At 43.0% G+C, this 21,474-nt stretch overlaps 1 protein-coding gene across 3 annotated transcripts in view; it reads left to right on the top strand.

Annotated features, from left to right (window-relative positions):
• The window catches only part of ZMAT4 (zinc finger matrin-type 4), a 365,512-nt gene that overhangs the window by 65,920 nt on the left and 278,118 nt on the right, over window positions 1–21,474 (top strand). For all 3 annotated transcript variants that reach the window (XM_058433569.1, XM_032143630.2, XM_058433568.1), the window contains exon 2: window positions 9,704–9,809. In XM_058433569.1, coding sequence (XP_058289552.1) covers window positions 9,708–9,809 — 102 coding nt within the window. In that variant the 5' untranslated portion in view covers window positions 9,704–9,707. The remainder of the gene's footprint in view (window positions 1–9,703; window positions 9,810–21,474) is intronic.

Here is a 21,474-nt window from a genome sequence, read left to right as displayed (position 1 = left end):
CTTTTCCGCCTGGGTGCACAGCCCTTTGGTGTGATGGAATGAGGGACAGGAAACATAAAGAGCATGTTTTATTCCCTTATATTTTCTCCTCCTCTCCCCACTTCTCTTTACAGGCTAGCGATCTTTTCTGTTTCTCTCTGCCTCTGGCTTTCCCCCATGACATGGGCTCTGTTTTTGGTCTGACTCGAAGTGGCAAACTAGTTGAAAATCCAAGCTCTCCACCTGTCACTCACTTTCATCCCTCTGAAAGTGCAGAAACAGAAAGCAGATGCTTTGGGCCCGCTGTGACTGGAGAAGTTGCTGGAGTTTATCCATTAGTGTTCTACAAAAACATCTGCACTTTCCCTGACAACTGCGCTCCATCGTGCTGCCCGGACCCATCAGCTGGGCGCATTCGGGCTTGCTGCGTGTTACCGCCTGACACCTTGGGCTCTCCCCAAAGCTGCCACCGCAGGGTACCTTTGGAAAGCCAGATAGAATGGCTCTTGCCTTGCAGAGTCTCCGCTAGTCCCCACCTGCCTCTGGTACTCAGGTCCTTGGTCTCCCTGTTAGGTGGAGGCAAAGGTACAGTACTGAAGCCTTAGCAAGGACCTACAGGGTAAGGAGATGTTCCAGAAGGATGACACATGGGCCTGCCAGAGCCATTGCCTTCCAGCTGGCGTGAATATTCTATTTATGTGTTGAAGCAGGTGGGAAGCCTGTCTGTGTTTATGGAGGGCGGTGTGTGCTGGATCCCAGAATGTGAACCTTTCCCATGACATCAGAACCTTGTTCCCTGCTGCAGACTGAGTGCTTAGAGCAGCACCAGCCATATAGTAAATGCTCAATAAAAATTCGTTTCGTGAATAAAGAGAGAATCCAAGTGATGCTGTATTTTCAGGACTTAAGCAGAGGCCATTTGGTGAATTACATAGAAAATCCGTGGGATTTGCATAGAATTTACAGTGAAAATCTGAAGCCTTGGGCTGGGCTGGTCAGCACCTGCTCTGCTCATGCCCCCTGGAGTGTGCAATTCAGACTTGTCCATGCAGACAAAGGACAAGGGATCAGAGAGAGGAGAGGTGGCAAAGAATCAGCTGCATGTGCCTGCCCTTGGAGGTTGGACCAGAGAGCCACCCTGCAGGCTGGGGCTGCCTTTGCGGCTCTGCTTCCCAGATGTCATCAGGCCAGCCTGTGCCATGTGAGACTGACAGCTCTGGTTCCACGGCCGGTGGCTGGGATGAGGCGCATGTGCCCAGCAGTGGCCGATGCCTCTGAGTCAGGAATCAAAGAGCCTGGTTTTATAAGTGAAGAAAATGGTGCCATTAAAAGGCAATTATTCAAGGGGTGTGAGTCAGCGATGCAGCTCCTGGCAACGCCAGGCAGGAGAAGGCAGTGGTGTGGGGAGTTTTCTCTCCCTCTCCCTCTCTCTTTTTTTAAACAAAGCTCAGGCTAGAAAGCAGAGCTTGCACCTGCATCTGGGTGATGTACGGTGAGCTACCTAGACTGCCAGATTCCTTTATCTGAGCAACATCAGGAATGGGGAAGACAGCCTCAGACCAGAAGAAAGGTCGTTATCCTGAGAAACAGGGAATTGAAAAGGTCCTTCAAGCTGGCTGTGTACTTGACCTTCACCGTGCTCTCAGATGCTGCATGGGGGATTCTCCTGCCTGTTGACCCAGGTGGTGTGTGAATGAAAGAAAAGTGTGTGCTGGAGCCAGTGGTCTCGGGAGTGGGGGTCAGACGTCTTCCCCTGCGCTGCACCCTAGCTGCCTGCTGTTCCCTTTCTCTGGCATGATTTTATGGAAGACCAAGTTGATTTTTTTTTTTTTTTTTTTTTTTTTTGCTGGAGTGCAGTGGTATGATCTCGGTTCACTGCAACCTCTGCCTGCCGGATTCAAGTGATTCTCCTGCCTCAGCCTCCAGAGTAGCTGGGATTACAGGCACGTGCCACCACACCCGGCTAATTTTTGTATTTTTAATAGAGATGGGGTTTCACCATGTTGGTCAGGCTGGTCTTGAACTCCTGACCTCATAATCTGCCCTCCTCGGCCTCTCATAGTGCTGGGATTACAGGCGTGAGCCACCACGCCTGGCCAGATGATTTCATTTCTAGAGTACTTTTCTTGTTTCTGGTTTTTTTTCCCCCACCAAGTCTGCTTTGTCTGCTGCCACGGCAACCAGCCCTGCATTACCCACCTTCACATGGAGACAGGTGTGACGGGGAGAGGACGGACCCTGCTTCCAGCCCATCCTCTGAAACTCCTGCACGGGCAGGCATGGCAGAGATGATCACGAAAACCACCTGCTTGCCTCCTGAATTTTTTCCTGTTGTTGGTAGACAGTCTAGAGAGCAAGGAGTTTTTTCTTTCCTCAGAAGGACAGTGGCAGGGGAAAGGGAGCAAACATCAGGCAACAGCCACCAAAGCACCAAATATGGGTTTAAGGTTCAGGGAATAAAAACTCAAAATTATAACAAAAGGGCAAACCAAATGTGGAAACAAATCAGCCCTCACTCCCATACTTCCCTCCCTTCTGAGCAGAGTCTTAGCCCCTCTCCTTTGTTTTAATAAATCAAAGTAGAAACAAGTTCAATTGCTTTTTTGATAGGAATAATTTTAAAATTGGCTGAGTTTAAACAGCAGTGGAAGGCCTCCTGTCTCTTTCACATTCATAACCAGGTCATAGTTCATCTTAATTGGTAGCATTTTTAGTCGGCTGTGGAGTTTGTCAAAATTGAAGGAGAGAAAAGTTCAGCCTCTCTGCCTTGGGTTCTGGGAGCTGGTGAGTTGGTCAGCACTGCCAAGGGCAGCTGAGCTCAGGGCCAGGCTGTTTGATGGTGGCGTGGGTGGGCAGGGGGCATCATCTGGTGGAAGGTCCCAGAACTGGCTGGAGACAGGCCGGCAGGACTCGGCAGAGGGCACAGTGGCTTTTCGAGGTGTCGGGCCACGTTGGAGGGCAGCAGTAGGTTATGGATCTACTGAGGGTGAGTAAGGTTACAGAGGCGCAGAATCGTGGTTGTGCAGGCAGAAGCAGAACTAGAATGTCCAGGCAGATGTTACCGCGTCCCAGTTCAATTCAGGCAAACACGGAAAAGAGAGTCTGAGCACTGAGGTCAGAAACAGCTTCCAAGGCTCTACCTGGACAGTCGAGGCTCTTCAGGCCCCAGCATATTAATTCTGCACTGAATGTCTGTCCTTGGCTTTCCTTTTATGAATTTTTATGGTGGTCCCTAGTTGGAGGTGGCAGGGGACAAACTGAAGGGCATGCCCAGTGCTGAGGACAGAGGCCCAGGGTAGGGATGAAGGCTGTGAGCACAGGGGTTAGCCCTGGCTTGGAAAACTGAGTGCCACTTAGGAGCTGAGTGACCTCTGGGTGAGTTACTTAATTGCTAACCCCGAGTCTTCTCATTTAGACAATGAAGCTGACAAGTCTACACAGCTCTTTGAGGGAATTAAATCAGATGATTTATACAAAGCCCTCAGCACAAGGCCTGGCTCAGGGGAAGCACTTCAGTGAAATCTTTATTCCTTCTGGGTCAGGAGCTCTCACAAGGGGCCAGGTCCTGTTGAGATCATTGTTAGAGTAGCCACAATCCCTGATACTGGAGAGCTTGCACAGTCACACGGAGTGGCAGTTTGGAAATTCAAAAATCCTACTCTAAAGGCAAGAGCTGCTCTTTAGTTGAAGTGTCCATGAGTCTTAAATTCTATCTTTAAAGGGCCAGTGAGGGATAGTATGGGTGGAAAGTAAGTTATTAGATCTTCTAGAGAAGCTTTATAGGGAAATAGCCCAAATCTGTAACAGAAGGATGCTCACCTGGTGGGGAACACCAAGCCAAGGGCTTCTCTCCTCAAGGGACTGGGCTGGAGGAGATGCCACCCTGGGGCCCTGATGGCTGCGGCCACCTGGGGACTGCCACGGTGAGTGCTGTGGTTTCTGTTTGCTGGAGTGCCTGGGCCTCTGCCATACTTTGAATGACATGCTTCTCCCTTTACATCCCCTTGGGAAGCAGGTCATGGGAGGCGAGCCCTTGTGGGAGGACGAGAGTGTGAGACAAAGTTCTCATCAAACTTCTCCGTCTGTCAGGGTCAGCACCTTGTGACAACAAAAATAGATTTTTAAATGTTTATGCAGTACGGGGTCTTCACAGGCCTGAGTTTCAGCTGGCAGGAGGAGTGGGCAGCTGCATTTCAGTGGAAACGAGCCATCTTTGTGGATGGTATTGTTGATACAAAAGAGAAAGGCTATAATAGCAGTAAAAGCTATGATTTCAATACACCGACTATGTTATCTTCCCTCTTAGCCTTTCATGTGGTTCTATTTATTTCTCTTCTTAAATATTTACAGCATTCCTCTGAAAATAAGAATAATGATAATACAAAATTAATAATATTAATGATAATGATGGTAATATCCCCTTTTTGCCTGTCTCTGCTATGCCACAGTCTGTGCTAGATGGTTTATCTACATTATTTCTAATCCTCACAATAACTCTGTGAGAATTTTTCTCCCATTTTACAACTAAGGAAACCAGGGCTCAGTGAGGCTGTGTAAGTTGCTGAACAACCTAGTTGGCAAGCAACCACACCTGGATTTGAACCAATGTCTTTCCCTCTGAAGAGCCCTGCATGGGTTTTGGGCTCTCTGAGTCAGAAGTTATTTCAGCACCATCAGAAATGGAATGGAATGAAGAATATTAATCTTTTTAAAATAATGCTTTTGTTTCCTCTGCACAGATACCCCAAAAGACACCTGCACTTATATGTTCATTGCAGCATTATTTACAATAGCGAAGTCATGCAGCTAACTTAAGTGTCCACCAATGGTTGATTGGATAAAGAAAATCTGGTACATATATGCCATGGAATACCACACAGCCATAAAAAGAATGAAATAGTGTCCTTTGCAGCAATAAGGGTGGAGGTAGAGGACATCGTTTTAAGTGAACTAACTCAGACGCAGAAAATCAAATATTGCGTGCTCTCACTTATAAGTGGGAGATAAACAATGGGTACACGTAGATGTAAAGTTGGAGAGAAGGACACTGGGGACTCCAAAAGCCGGGAAGAGTGGAAGAAGGGGTGAAGGTTATACCATTACCTAGTGGGTACAGTGTTTAATATTTGAAGGATAGGTGTACTGCCCCCACCATTATGCAATATACATATGTAACAAACAAGCACCTGTACCCCCTGAACCTAAAATAAAAATTTAAAAAGAATATGACTCTTTTCCATGAAGCCCCAGGTCTCTCTGGAGTTTTAGCCTGCATTCATTCCTTCAATCTGTTCTTGAGAAGCAGAAAGAAGCAGAAAGGAAGGTTTCATATCTGCCTCTGAGGATCCTGAAAAAGGCCGTTTCTTGCACCTCAAGAAACATTTCTGGACCTGGCTGTTCTCCCCCAGCCTCTTTTTCTTCCATCTAGGTTTTGAGTTTCTCTTCCCTGCATTTTTCTGCCTTCCCCCTTATGTTAAATTATTCCAAATTAGCCCTACCTATGCCCCTCCTATATATCTTCTCATGCTTAGTGGTAGTAAGATTTTTCTCTGTGCCAGGGAAAATAATTAGCTTCTGAGTTGGAACTCATTTCTCCCCACTCTAATCCTATCCATCCTCAAATTTTCAACCCTAGTAGAACTTTCTTGAAGAAATTCTTGATAATCCTTTCTGTCTTCTCAAATCTTATATCACTTTCCTTCAGCCAAATTCTGTTGGACTTAGTTGCCTGTGCCTTAGGTGTTGGTGTGTGTATGTCTCTTCTTACTCAGTAGCTCAGAAAGATTTGGAAGACAGGGGTTGTGCCTCTGTTATCCCTGAGCCTCACTCATGCTAGATTTCTCCAAACCATTATAGAATCAATAAAAGCACTCCTCCTTGATGCTTCCTTTATTCCTGATACCTAGATACACCTCGGAGCCTCACACTGTCACTGCTATACACATGGATCTGTAGGAACTCAGACCCCTGGACAGCACGTGAGAATGTGACCAGACTCCCTGCTCTAGTACTGAGTCCACATCGGGTGGAGGCCTCTTACCTCCACTGCAGAGAGCGCCATCCTCTGTGAGTACTGCAGAGTCATGAGAGGTCATTCAGATCCTCCAGTGGTTGCTTGGCAATGTGCCTGCCTTTGCAATGTGCCTTTACAATGTGCTGGGCCTGGGAGTACAGATGGTGCTTTCTTTCAGATCTGTTTCAGACCCAGGAAATCAAATTCCTGTCTTCCCCTACTCTTGTGTCCCTCCTCAGAATGTCCCAAGGCCTCATGGCACAGCACAATACGAATGTTTCCAGGGGAGGTCACTAGACACTGGATCTGATGGGTCAGATTGGACTGACTAATAAGTGATCAGTGGCTCTGTCTCTACTCCAGTTGCTGGAGTAGAGCATGGGCTCCTCAGGACCATGGACAAGGCTAAAAAACTGGAAATCTTTATTTTTATTTTTTATTTTTTTTCCTTTTTCTTACCAGCTGTCTTGGTGAAGACAGTGAAGGCCAGTGAAGCTAAAATCCACTTCTAAACAAACGAGGGGAGGGGAGCAAGTGACATCCTCCCTTCTTGGGAATTCCAGTCTTTGCATGATAAATTGGACCCTCTGGTTGTCTAAAGTGACCTACATGGACTGCACTCTCTTTTTCTGGAGGAAAGCCCTCATGTACAAAACAGGCTGACACTTGTCCACTAATTGCCTCCCACTGGAATGTAACTTGTTCAGATATTCCACTCAGGTGTCATCGATTTCAGAGGGATCCTTATTGCCTTTTTAAAAATTGCATATGGACTTGTTCAAATCAATATTCTTATATAAACAGTGGAAAAAGCCATGATATTTTCTCTTCCCTTGAATTTTTTTTAGTATACACATTTTATATTCTGCCTTTAAAGCTATTTCTGTTGCACAGCTGCTTTACCGAGACTCAGACTCCTACGGGCCTGCTTGGTCCGACACGTACCTTGAATATCCTTTCACAGTGTTTGATTTTTGCAGTTGGTGGTATAATGAGGAAGGAGTGTGCAGTGAGTTTGGAGATTCCTATTAACCAGGTCACCCGTGAATCTATTTTTGTGTGCTTCTTTATTAGAAATAGCAGGGAACATGATAATATTTAAACACAACCACTTATAGGAGCTTGGCTTAAAAAATATACCTTAGTAAGTTTTCTTTCCCATTTGACATTTCAAAATGTTGTACTACAGTTCTTCCTCATCAGAACATCTCTTCTTCATTTACATTCTGGGATGTGAATAGAGACCATTACAAATGACTACGATATTGTGGGTTGGCAGTGGAATTGGCAATCCTTTGCCTCAGATAGACCATCTCCAGAGTGCCCCCATTCTGTTCTTGGTCTTGCTTTTGAAGATGGACTATAATGAAATAGACTCAGGACAAGATGATAAGGCTGGGTAGGACTTGGAAGTAGATAGAAGAGTGTTATCTTCAGACACTCGAGGGAGGATATCTCATGAAAAAATGGACACTGGTGTGGTCCCAAGTCGTACCTAATGACAGAGTCACTGAACGAAAACTACGGTGGGACAGATTTTAATTCAACCTAAGAAAAACTTAACAACAAGAGCTTCTGGCCTCTCTGGAACAGGTTGCCTTGTGGGGGAGGAGGTGAACCTGCAGGCACAGCAGGTGCTAGACTCCAGGCCAATTGGGCCACCTGCCAGGTGTGGTCCTTCTTGAAATAACAGGCCTACATCAACCATGAGACACAGTGGTACCTGGCATAACTATTGTTCTCTGGGGGCATTGAGAAACCACAGGCATTATTGTCTCTTAGGAGCAGAAACTGTGAATCCTTTTGAATTGCTGAATACAAATGCGCTGCATGAGCCACTAGAGCCAGGGCCGAGGACAGAACGTGAGATTGGAGTAGTTGAGGCAGACATCCTTTTATTTCAGACAGATACTTTATGAATGTGGCCTGTTTATTTAGATCATTTCAAAAATCACCTAAAGTGAACCACAGTTCACTTTACTTTACACAATTCACTGTTGCATTGTTCAGGACTTGGCCAACATCTTGCCAACATCAGGATGTTATTAAAAATATACTACTGATCCCTTTCAAATGCAGAGAGTTTTATGGTTGATATAACACTTTCTCATATATTTCTCCCTGTGATCTTCACTATCGTTTTCTTAGAAGGCATGGCAAATATTATTATCTCAATTTTTATGTGGGGGAAACTGAGGCATGGAACATTGAGTGACTCATCCAATGCCACGTGGTAGCATCAGACCTAGGATGGATCTAGCTTGTGGAAATTGGAATCATGCAAGCAAGGCAGTATTTTTGGCTATGCAAATGACTAGCAATGTAACTTTGGACTGTCTTATAGGTAAGATGATGGTGGTGGAATAAGATAAAGTCCAAAGTGCCTACCATATTGCTGTTGTCTGAGATTCTTTTGCCTCTCCATATAGCATGCTATCTGCCATGGTCTTTATTTCTTGCTTGGCAGGTAGGAGGTGAAACAAGTGGAGTTTGTGGGCTGGGTGAAGGAATCGGATGCACTGGGGTGTGTTTGCAGGGTGGTAACATGAGATCCTTCAGCTGCCATAAGATCCGTTTCCGACAGATCGCTTTCAGAAGCTTGGGATCCTTGGTTGCATTTTGATTCCGGGTTTGGAATTTGAGAATATGTTTATGTACTTTGTGGGTTCAGTTGTGGTGTGCAGTGGTGGAGGTGGCCTTTATGAATTCAACCACCCTAAATGGAGAAGAGTCAGCTTGAATAGTGAGGTCTTCCCGTGTTACAAAGTATGGGGTTACAAGGAAAGTTATAGTTTAGTCTGATTTTATTTTTTAATTTTCTAAGTGTAACTATTTAACTCTAAACTAGATTTTATACTGCTTACAGGCTCTAGACAAAGCTAACTTCTTCCTTGACTACAAAAGTAATATGTGATTGTTGAAGAAAAATTTAAAAATGAAGAAAATTGCAAAAGCAATTTTCTATCATTTCCTAAAGATAAGTGCTATTAAAATTATGTTATAATTTCCTGGAATGTTTTTTCATGCATCTATACATATTTTAAAACAAATTTTGTATAATGCTATACATACCTAAAAATCTCTTTTGTTAATGGTAAACCTTTTCCTAATGTTCCCTGAAAGAATAATTTATCTGAATTTGGATTTGGAAGCCACATAGTTTTCTAGTGTGATGATATATCAAAGTTCATTTAACCCACTTTCTGTTGTTGGATATATTACGTGCTTACAACATTTTGTTAATATATATATAACATGCAAAAATATCTCACATAAAACCTTTTTTAGAATTTTTATTTTTGTAGAGACAGAATTTCTCTACGTTGCCCATGCTGGTCTCAAACTCTTGGCCTCAAGTGATGCTCCCACCTTGGCCTCCCAAAGCACTGGGACTACAGTCGTGAGCCACGGTGCCCTGCCCTCACATAAACTCTTGACAAGGCATTAGATATAAGTCTGGTTTGTTCAACAGAAAAACTATAGCTGGATTTCTATTTTTTAGGGTATAGCAACTCTGTTGGGCATTTGTGAGAAAACTATAACCTATGCACGTATTATGGTTAATCGATAACGTCAAGAGTGTAGGGAGATCCACCCCTCTGTCACCATTGTCAGACCTGTTACTGTGATCCTGGCTTTTCACACGGTTAATATCTTGCATAAACATCAAAGCAGTGGACTCATTTTTCTTTTCTGTTGATTCTCTTGTAGCCTGATGAAGTCCTCCGATATCGATCAGGATTTATTTACAGACAGTTACTGCAAGGTGTGCAGTGCACAGCTGATCTCCGAATCGCAGCGTGTGGCCCACTACGAGGTAAGGACGGTGTTTCCCACTCTGTTTGTAAATGTAGGAGGGAGCAGCCCGGGTCATTGTTGCAGGACTCCAGGATCCTCCTTCTGGACTTGGGGCACATTTGAAGAACCACAGGACTTGAGCCTGTACAGTCTGAGGCCAAGGCCAGGACAAGTGTATATGTGTGGGGTTGGAAGTGAGGGTTGGGGATGTCATTGTCAGACTCCGGCTGCTTCCCAGAGCCTTTTTTTTAAATTTGTATCTCGGCCCCTGGAGACTCTGCTTGGGCTTTCTCTACTTGTTAAATCTGTCACTGTGCATCCATGAAGTTCCTTTCAGGGATCCAGGGTGGAAAGCATTGTGTCAGCTCCTGTCTCCACTTATGACCCCGAAGATAAGCTCAGAAGACCTTTGTTAACCACTGTAGGGAAAGACAGCAGCAAGGGATGAAGCAGCCGTGGGCCACTTCCTCCCTGAATATTGCTTCCACCTGATGGCCAATACCCTACATGTGCTTATCAGAATCAAGATGCCTTCTGCAGAGTTATAACCAAGTTTTAAAGTGCAAATACTCTTCAAAGTCATGAATTAGTGGCACTGGCTGTTTAGGATGGAGGAGCAAAAGACCACTTTTTCATCCTCTATTGGGAGCAGAGGATGAGAGGAGAGAGGTTGGCCTGTGTCCGAGGATGAGGAGGGAATGAGGTGCTGTGGATGGAGTAAAGAGAACTGGGGGATCCCAAGATGCTGAGAGCTACTAGGGCGTGTTCTGTTTTCAAAAGAACATATACCAGTAAGAACATGAATTTCTTTCTTTTTTCTTTTCTTTCTTTCTTTTTCTTTTCTTTCTTTCTTTTTTTTCTTTCTTTTTCTTTCCTTTCTTTCCTTCCTTCCTTCCTTCCCTCCCTCCCTTCCTTCCTTCCTTCCTTCCTTCCTTCCTTCCTTCCTTCCTTCCTTCCTTCCTTCCTTCTTTCCTTCCTTCCTTTCTTTCTGAGACAGGATCTCACTCAGTCATCCAGGCTGGAGTGCTGTGGCATCCCTAGATGCTGAGAGCTACTAGGGCATGTTCTGTTTTCAAAAGAACATATGCTAGTAGGAACATGAATTTCTTTCTTTTCTTTCTTTCTTTCTTTCTTTCTTTCTTTCTTTCTTTCTTTCTTTCTTTTTCTTTCTTTCTTCCTTCCTTTCTTTCTTTCTTTCTTTCTTTCTTTCTTTCTTTCTTTCTTTCTTTCTTTCTTTCTTTCTTTTCTTTCTTTTTGAGACAGGGTCTCAGTCATCCAGGCGGGAGTGCTGTGGCACGAGCATAGCTCACTGCAGCCTCCACTTCCTGGGCTCAAGCAATCCTCCTACCTCAGCCTCCTGAGCAGCTGGGACTACAGGCACATGCCACTGCACTCAGCTAATTTTTTACTTTTATTTTTAGTAGAGACTGGGTCTTGCTAAGAACATGAGTTTTCAAGTGTAAGAACTTGTAAGTAATTTTATATTGGAAGGCTTAGCCAGCAATTCTCTTTTTGTCTGACAAGTCTGACAAATGCCAGTTGTCACTATCATTCCTCAAACTCCTCTGGGCCTCAGATTCCTCTGTGCACAATAAAAATAACTGTAATAACACACACACACATATGCACCCAGAAAGACAGTCAATGGGCCCTGCATACTCCTCAGGATTTTGTAGTGACCAAATGAGATCTATCGAAATTGTACCTGTGAAAATGCTTTGGAAGCTGTAAAGTCTATCAAACATGCAAAGTTATATGCTTATTCATCATTAACTCCTTTGCAGCAATGTTTTGATGAAAGCAACTGTTTGATGAAAACTTTTAAAATCAGCACCTGTGAAAAAATTCGTATAGTCATTGTTAAAAGGCAACCAAGTGTTAGAAATCAATTTGAACTTTAAAGAATTATCTAAAAAAGTCCTTCGTTTGAAACTAAGGACTTAAAAATTTCTGTGGCTATGGCTTCATAAACACACACACATACACACACACACATATGTGTGTGTGTGTGTGTGTGTGTATATTTGTGTGTGATGGAGTCTTGCTCTGTCGCCCAGGCTGGAGTGCAGTGGCACAATCTCAGCTCACTGCAACCTCCTCCTCCAGGGTTCAAGTGATTCTCCTTCCTCAGCCTCCCCAGTAGCTGGGACTACATGCGCGTGACACCACACCTGGCTAATTTTTTGTATTTTTAGTAGAGACGGGTTTTTACCGTGTTAGCTAGGATGGTCTCGATCTCCTGACCTTGTTATCTGCTCACCTTGGCCTCCCAAATTGCTGAGGCTACAGGTGCGAGCCACCATGTCCAGCCACATTGTTTTATTAGTATGTTTTCCCCAGTTAAGGAAATGGGGGAATTTGTCCCTGCTCTGAAATTCCATAGCCTCCTATTAGTACTTTATGTTCTTCCTTTATTAGAATTTTTGTGTTCATTTGTAATCATCTTACTAGATTCATGAGGACAGAAACAGAGTTTCATTCATTTGATCTTTCATAATTGCTGGAATAATGCCTGCCCATGACAGTAAGGGTTCGTGGAGGGGGTGGGTGTGTGAAAAAACTGCACTGGTGACCCTGCCCCACGCTGCCTGACTAGAAAAGTAATATCAGAACATTGAAAACAATGAAAAATTGTTTAAAGGAAGAAAAAATTCAGCTGCTCAATGAAGTGTTTAGTTATTTGATCGCACATTTTGCACTTTTTCCTGTTAACATACTGTACCCTCACTGTTGCACAATCTAATTGTTTAGAGAATGTGTTAGTGTTTGTTGAATGTAGCTAGATGACATAGGGAAAATAAAGCAATTACAATAGATCTGCAATTAACAGTGTTACACATCATCGAGATAACATTAAATGCATTGCCATTAAATGTGGATGGGAACTCTGAATGATATTTCCCTCCCTTCTTCCAGGCAGAGGTAAGGCCCTTCCTACAGTGAGAAAGAGCTGTGCATTCTTGCCGCAAAGCTGCTGAGCATGTGAAAAGGACACAGTGAGGACTGAGGATAGCTTATACCAATTTCCAGCCTCCCCAGCTTTGGTTGAGGCTTCTCCAGCACTTTCTTTCTCTCTAAGAAGATGGCTTGCATCAGATGATCTCTGAGGCCATTTGAAAACTGATATTCTGATTCTATCAATCTGCCCCTTCCCTCCAGAGACAACTTCCCTGCTGAAGTGACTCATGGAGTGGGTCTCTAGTAGATCGAAATTCCACTCAATTCATTGAAATTGTTGTCACACTTAGTCTGCATGCCCTATTACTGATTTATTGTTTTAGTATGATTTCATTTTTCAGTTCAACCTGATAATTTTCTCAGCTTCCCTATGGGGCAAATCAGTGAGAATCCACTGTGTATTTTCTGTCTATCCAGAAATATTAGTGTTAGTTATTGCAGGGAATTTTGAACCTATATGAGAAATGATCCTTGTCCCTGAGAAGCTCATAAACTTCATCGAGAGAAAAAGTCACCGATAGGTCAGTGTGGCAAAAATCCCTGTATGATTCCAAGCACACGATCTGTAGAATTCTGCTGTCTGCTTTTAAGGAGCTACTGATAGAATTTGATACAAAGAAAGTGTTAGTTCTTTTGCCCACTTAGCATCCTGTTGTACGCTACATCGTGCTGTTAACTTTGTAGATATTTGCATATCACAATTTAAAAGAGGGAGGTGTCACTTAGAGCTATTATGGCCAAGAAAGACTTGTTGGAGAATGTCGTGATTTATCCATGCCTCCACAAATGGGTTAAGTTTAGGGGTGAGTGGAATGAGAAAAATCTTGGTATCTATCTTTAAGGAGTACTGAGGGGGCTACCCTGGCATCATTGTGTTAGGAAAGGATGAGGTCAGGATATCAAGGAAAGAAGAGTCTGGAATCTGTGAGGCTCTTAAGCATTTGGCAGCATAACACTATAACTGAATATTTCTAAATGATAGATAGTTGGTGGTGGTGAGGGCGTATTGTTGGGGGAAGAGAGTGGCCTTTGGTATGACTTTTGCTGTGAGACGAGTGTGTTAGTCTTCTTAAGTAGGAGAGCAAAACAAAACAGGTGGATTAATGCCTAATAGCTGCACACTCCATTTAAAAGGCTGAACCTTCGCACAAGAGGACAGAAAAACCTAATATATGTCTAATCAACCAAACCTTTACATGCTATGCTTTAAAAATCTCTTTTTGCATATGAAGTCCTCAGGTGGAAAAAAACGGGGAACATAGAGGCATTATTATTTTTCTTACTTGCTAAGCGTTAAGAACACATTAACGTTTCAGTAGGAAATATAATGAGATGTTGTCTCTATTCACTGGACAAATAGTCTGAGTCAACAGAACAAGTAGACACAGACACAGAAGGAAGAGAAAGCTTTCAAAGGAAAGGGCCTAAGCGTTACGGGGGTGAAGAACAGTTTCCCAGGGAGGCCATTGTATGGTTTGCTGCAGTTTCAAGTGGCTAAAGAATAATTTCCTGCAAAGGGAAAAAGTTGCTTGTATGAATGAAGGAGTGGCTTTCTGCAATGTGGGAAAAAGAAAAAAGTACAGGGCAGAAAGATGATATATGTGTGTGTACACACACATACACACTCCCACACACATAAACACACACATACACATATACACACATAAATACCCACACCCGCACACACATACCCACATAAATACACATCCACAGATACACACCAATACTCACATAAATGCACACACATACACAAACGCACACATAAACACACACATACCCACCCACTCACCCACACACATACACACACACATATGTACACACGGAAAGTCCATAATGTTGTGCATGGGTTTTTGTAAACTATGACTTTAAGTGAAATGGCGTATAATGGAACCAATTTTTTTCCTCATCAATGTTATACTGAAATTACATTGAATGAAATGATGTTACTTGAGGACCTGCTAGACCTGGTTTCACTTAAAGGTTCAGTTTCCAAGAACCTATGGATGATGTTAAATAAGGACTTTCTCTCTCCATATATATATGAAAATATAAAAACATATATATTCGCTATATGTTCTCTCTCTATATATTAAAATATATATTTAGAATATATACTTATATGTTAATAAAGGAATTCATAAACACACACACACAGCCAAAGGAAGAAGGTACTGAGTAGACCGAAGAGAGCGGGAAGAACTCTTGCTGGGCAGATCCCATCAAGCCAGCCATACATGCACCAGCCCAGTTGCTTGTCCCTTCCTGTGAACCCTAATAGCCCTTGTGTTGCTGTGCCACATGTCTCATGAAATCAGTAGTTAGGCAACCTTGTCCCTCCCAAGAGGACTGCAAGCTTCCTGAGGGCAGGTGGGAGCCACGTTCTGAGTGTTTTTGTGCATTCTTGCCATACCTCCCGTGCTCCCCACCGTAGAGCTTTGCTCCTGGATGTCATTTACTGACACTGACAGGGGATGCACAGGCCGGGGGCTGGAGTTGGGGGAGACTGGAGGAGGGGAGGGGTGGGACAATTTGGATGAAGGCCTGGGTGTCTGCACCAGAAGAAGGGATGACGTATTAATACACTGAGCATTAGTCTGTACTTGAGACCCCAATATCAAGATATGGGTTATGGGTGATAGTTTTATAGTTATGGCAAAGGCATTTCTTCAAGCCAGTGGGAAAGTTTTCAAACATCTCTGAATCTTGATGAATATCAGTACTGGTGAAAGAGCCCCTTTAGCCCACCCGGGAATGGCAGAATCTAGTATTGTTCACTATCATGGTAGCAGCAGGCATATTGGACCTACAGAGACATGCCAAAACATATACTTTTTTTCTGTTTCTGCTGTTCTGATTGGCTTCCAACAGAACTTTGGCCTTGGCTAGCTTCTATTTAATCCAGGGGAATAGCTGGAAGGGCATTTTCTAACTTCTTTAAGTCAGGTTGGAGATCAGGTGTAAGTGTCCTGTGGGTAGTGATAAAAAGGTGAAAATTAAGATTCTTAAAATGTGCTGATTAAAGTTTCATGACTTTCCAGAGCTACTAATGCCTTTGTTGCCTTTTCTCCCATAGACTCTCATACCTTCTTCTTGTTACCTTTGCTTTTTCTTTTTTCTAATAGCCCGAAGTAAGCATGCGGGCTAAATGACTTCCTTCTGATGCGTGAGAGTTGTGGGTTTTAGATCAGGCTGTGTGACTGTACCTTGTCAGCACCACCTAGCACTGCCCCAACTGGACTTGAGTACTGTCAGGGCCTGCCAGGCCCATGCCTACCCTGGGTAATGCAGGTGAAGTGTTCAAGGAGATGCAAGTGCTAACTGGGTAAAGACTAGGAAACGTCTTTATGGCAGGATGCCTGGGAGGATGCCTTCTGTGCACTACACACTGAGAATCACTGTTTCAGTATTTTTGAACGTCTTGGCATCATGACTGCTTAATTTCTCCCAGATGATGTTAGTACGGTTATTGGTACATTTGTCCAGGGTAATATCTTCATAATATCCTAGGACTTACTACACAGATAATACTTCTGATATGATAAATACAATTATTCCATATGGAGGATCTTCTTGGATGATCGGTGTATGGTGGCTTATCCCTGATTGCCTGTTAATGTTCAGCTTCTGTTTCCTTGTCCATTTTATTGAAGATTCTTAATCTTCTGTAAGATTTCTAACTACTTTTATATTTTCCTTTTGTTTTATTCCAGAAGGGCCAGCATGGGCATCTTACATTTTATCAGTCATTATTAGTCAAAATAGTTCACTGGAACACAAAATGAATTGCTGGTAAGAGGCTGTAATGAAGTAGACAACAATAGGCTGAAGAGCACACCCAACTCAGGGCAATATGAACATGGCTAAGAGCAGTTGTTAGATGATGTGCTTCATGCTCATTGATTAAGAGGACACGGGGAGGGTATGCTCTGTAGCCTGAGTTCTCATTTGCAGAGAGCAGTTGATGTCACTTACTGGATTTCAGGAGTCAGACCATATCCCATTGGCTAGCACTCAGTCACGTAGCCCACCTACCTGCAGGAGAAGTTGGAAAATGCAATTTAAATGTGTGGGTAAAATGAAATGGATTTAACAAACACATAGCATCATCTCTATCATGGTCTACCCTTCCGGCCACCAACTATCCATCTCATTCTTCCTCTAACATGGAACACACACATCCTCTCTTAACAAGAGTGACCTCAAGTTCTTCCCAATCACTGTGTTCAGCTCACATTTCAGGATCTCCAGGAGTGGGCCTCCCTGTTGAGTGGGAATGTGGCTCCCCTTGATTCAGTGACCTATGAGCAAAAGAGAAATATTACCGCTTTCCCCTACACTTTTCAATGGTAACGATAACAGTGACATTTCCCACCCAGAGAAAAGAAGAATGAAGACAAAGAGAAATCGCTGGTCCACAGCAAAGCTAGTATCCTGCAGAGTGACGCTGTAAGTTTTCCCTTTCCATAAAGTGGGGCAAGTTCCCAGAATAGAATCTGATCTTCCTCTGCAGGAGGGACTTTTCTTTTTCATTTTTCCCAATGACCCCTGGCACTGACCCCTGGAGTTCTTTCCTGTCCATTATTCTCCTGGCCACATCAGAAATGGATCTTGGGTCTTCTCTCCTCCTAGGAACTGCCAGCATTTATAGTCTACTTCCTTCCTGAGACTGATTTAAGGCTTGCAGAATGTTAAAAGTGTTTCTAATTTAGTGTCATAATGTCTTTAGTAATATTATTCTTTTAATAATGTAAAAAGCCTTCCGATTTAATTTTTAGAAAGTTCCATGTATCAGTAACAAAACAATTCTCTCCTAGATACAATTTCAGACTGCTTGTTTATTTTAATGCTTTCTTACCCCTGTGAGGAAGCATTGTCTTTCTTTTTTCCAATTTAATGGTGGGTATCTTGAGATTATCTAAAAAAAGCAGGTGGAAAGGCCATGCCCTTCATTTGATTTCTGCCAAAGGCCTGAGTCACATGCTCAGCTGAGAAGCTTCCCTGGGTCTCCAACACTCAATGTATTTTAAAATGCCATCTATCATGGTTAGATGTTTAGAAGCAATTGGCAAATGGTCTTTCCAACTCTCTATGTCCCAAATTTATGGATTGTCTCTCTTTCATATGACTTCTATCTGCTAATGGGTCACTTGCATTCTGACATTTTTTTCTTGAAAAACGTGACCAAACACTAATATAGACAATTAGTAATGAATATAGTAACAAAATAACATATATCAAAGTATTCTTCATCCTCTTCCAATTCTTCTAGAACTCTATCCATGTCCTAGAAGTCCTAGAATAGAATCCTCTGGTTCTCCTACAACTGTAAGCTCAGTGGGCAGGTAGTGTGCCTTCCAGAGTATTGTAGGCAAGTTTTGCCAGTATTTTGCTACCATATAACCTAGATCTACAATATCCGAACCATCCCTATTTACTACCCACCTGCCAAGGCGATGTCATATTTTTAGGGGTTTTTTTGTTCGTTTGTTTCAGGATAACCCCAATGTCTATGTTAGACAAGGCAGGCTAATTCTGGCAACAAACACTTTCGGCATCTTAGAAATAAAAAAAATTCTTTCTTCCTTACATCATAGTCATTATAGGTTAGTGGAGGGGAATTTTGGGCCACAAAATTATTTAGAACTCGGGCTGGCAGAGGCTTCTGACATTGCCCTGAGTATCAAAATCCAACTAGTATCTGGGGAACTGATGGGGATTGTGGGTGACTGCACAGGACATTTTAGGGGACAGCCCTGGAAGTGGCAATATCATATCTCCCAGGTTCCATGGACCAGAACTCAATCGCATGTTTTCTTCTTACTGTAGAGAGGCTGGGGCATGTCACTGCTGGGTGCCCAGGAGGAAAAGGAAACTGGTTTGGTGAACACACAATATTGTCTCTGTGCACTGTGTCTGTGTGATGCTGGAGGAAATGTGATTAGGACCTGCATTAAGGATGCTGGGGTGAAAGAGGAAGAGAAGGAGAGGAAAGACTGTGATTCCCAAAGGCAGTGGTTCTGGCGAATGAATGAAACAACTGTTGAAACCGAGTGTTTGGGAGCTGCCGTGAAGCTGATGCCCATTTTATTACAGTGCCGGGGAGGAAATGGAAGCAAACAATGTGCTGTTTGTCTAAAAGGCAAAAGAATAACATGCTATTGACTTAGACTTTCCTCTTCATTTCCCCTGACTTAGTTGATCAAGCACAAGAGGTTTTCCAGTTGGAACTTGGAGCCTGTGTGACAAGTGGCATGTCTGACCTATAGCATTTCTCTTGTGCCTACCTTTTGGGGCCAGCTGTCTCCTAGGTCCTGAGCTCTGTGCCTCACTGCTAAATAGCCCGAACCATCCCACCTTCTGTGTGGAGATGGAAGGACAGGACCCTCCTGAGGGTCTCCTCAGCTGTGCCCTGTGGTTGAGGACACTGCCTGTGGTATCCCAGGGTCTTATTTAGATGGATGTTTGAGAGAAATTTTCCTTTGCTCTCCTCTACAAGAAAAGCCATTCCTCTTTTGAGTGGTAGACTGTGACAATTTTTTCTTCCAGCTTTTCTATCCCTAGTATTCACTTGAAAACATATGCATTCCTGACCCCCAAGTAATTCAGCCATCTGGGATTGTTTATTGTTTCAAAAAGATATTAACAGGACGGGGAATCCCCAAAGTAGGTGGGCTTGAGTGTGGAGCAATGTAGACCCTTGACTCTGTTTTTTGATTTGGTTTTGACACCAAATTCATGGCCACATCCAGCAGCCAAACAGGATGCTGTGTACACATTTCTTGTGCTTGACTTATCTCTGATTGTTATTTTGTTTCCCCTTTTTAATTTTATTTTATTTTTATTTTTGGATGGAGTCTTGCTCTGTTGCCCACACTGGAGTGCATTGGCACGATCTCAGCTCACTGCAACTTCCACCTCCTGGATTCAAGAGATTCTCCTGCCTCAGCCACTCGAGTAGATGGGATTACAGGCACGCGCCACCACACCTGGCTAATTTTTGTATTTTTAATAGAGACAGGGTTTTATCTTGTTGGCCAGGCTGGTTTTGAACTCCTGACCTCAAGTGATCTGCTTGCCTTGGCCTCCCAAAGTGCTGGGATTACAGGCATGAGCTGCCGAGCCCGGCCTCTCCTGTTTTATTTTAAATATGTATCACTCATTTATTTTATCTGATTGTATTAGATGTAGATATATTTTGGTAATTGTTCTTGAAGTCTTTGAGCAAAATGGTGGAGTATAAATATGTAAATATTTGTTATTTTAATGTTTTATTCATTCATTTTTTTGAAGAGGCAGCAAACTCACAATTCAAAAACTATGACAAGTATAGTATGTGAAAAGTCTCCCACCTATTCCTGTTTTTAGCTACCTAATTCTCAGATGAAACCAGTCTTTCCAATTTTCCTTGAAATATTCTATGCATATAGATGCAACTTAATTTTTCCTTTTACATATTTTTCAGAAATGGTAACATGCTATAATCTTAGTTTCATTTGTCTTAATTGTGGCATAGATTTTCATTTTATGATTGTATCATAACTTGTAAAGCACTTATTGAATTGCCTGATAACTCCTTGGTAGCCTTGATAAAACTCTGGTAGAAGAAGACTTTCTCCTCCTTGTGAATACTTGTGTAGTGATGCACGTATCAGTTGCTTTTCAGATCTCGACCTGTAATGATTGGTTATTGACTGTGACAATTTTTCTTCCAGCTTTTCTATTCCTAGTATTCACTTGAAAACATATGCATTCCTGACCCCCAAGTAATTCAGCCATCTGGGATTGTTTATTGTTTCAAAAAGATATTAACAGGACGGGGAATCCCCAAAGTAGGTGGGCTTGAGTGTGGAGCAAAACCATGTGTCTTTGCTTAAATCTCTTCTGATACTTGGAGGTGTTGAGAACAGCATGCTCTTCTTGTTTGCTATGATATGAGAATTTAATTAGTTTCCTCAGGCTTCTATACTAAGATGATTTCATTTTGAGTGGAACTTTTCTAACTTCAAATGCTATCACTTTCTCAGAGGATCCTACGAATGTGTAACTGCACCTGTTCAGGAGGTGCCCAGACCATCTTCGCATCTCTGCTCCCATGCCTCCTCTCCACCCCATCCCCAGCCCCCTGCTCCCCAACCTCTGGGATCACCTTTGCTGTCACTATGCCAATTGCAGGAAAGGCTCTTAGAGTCCTTTTAAAGTTTTTAGGTTTTATTAAGAAAATATGAAAAAGAGAACAAAACTGTTTTCTATCTCTGCCAAATATTCCTCTTCTGTGCATCTCTACAGGCCTGGCTATGCCATTCCCCAACTTTGTTCTGATTTGGGAAATTTCCCTGCCTTCTGGTCCAAGAAATCCTTCCCATTGATGTTTTTCATTAATTCCATGGAGCTATCAACTTGTCAATACATCTTCTGGAAATTTAGCTTCTTGAGGTTTCGCCCTAGATAGTACCCTTTGTCTGACTCATCGGGTCTCTGGCCCTAAAGCCAGATCCTGTGTATAACCTTAAGGGGAGCCCTTTGGGATGCCATCACTTGCTTTAAAGACCCAAAGCCACATCTTCCTTTCTCACTTCTTGGAAAGGTTCATGCTTCCTTTGGATTCATCTACTGAATTTTCTTTCTTCTACCCCTGGAGTGAATTCACTCTTAGTTTATCCTCAGAGCAGGCAGAGCAGGTCTTAGCTATGAAAGCAGCTTTTGCTGTACCCAGGGTCAGAAGACCC

This window comes from Hylobates moloch, unplaced genomic scaffold (assembly GCF_009828535.3).
Source record: "Hylobates moloch isolate HMO894 unplaced genomic scaffold, HMol_V3 SCAFFOLD_22, whole genome shotgun sequence".
Classification (NCBI taxonomy): Eukaryota; Metazoa; Chordata; class Mammalia; order Primates; family Hylobatidae; genus Hylobates; species Hylobates moloch.
The sequence above is the reverse complement of the archived record's forward strand: the minus strand, read 5'-3'. Positions and strand labels throughout refer to the sequence as shown.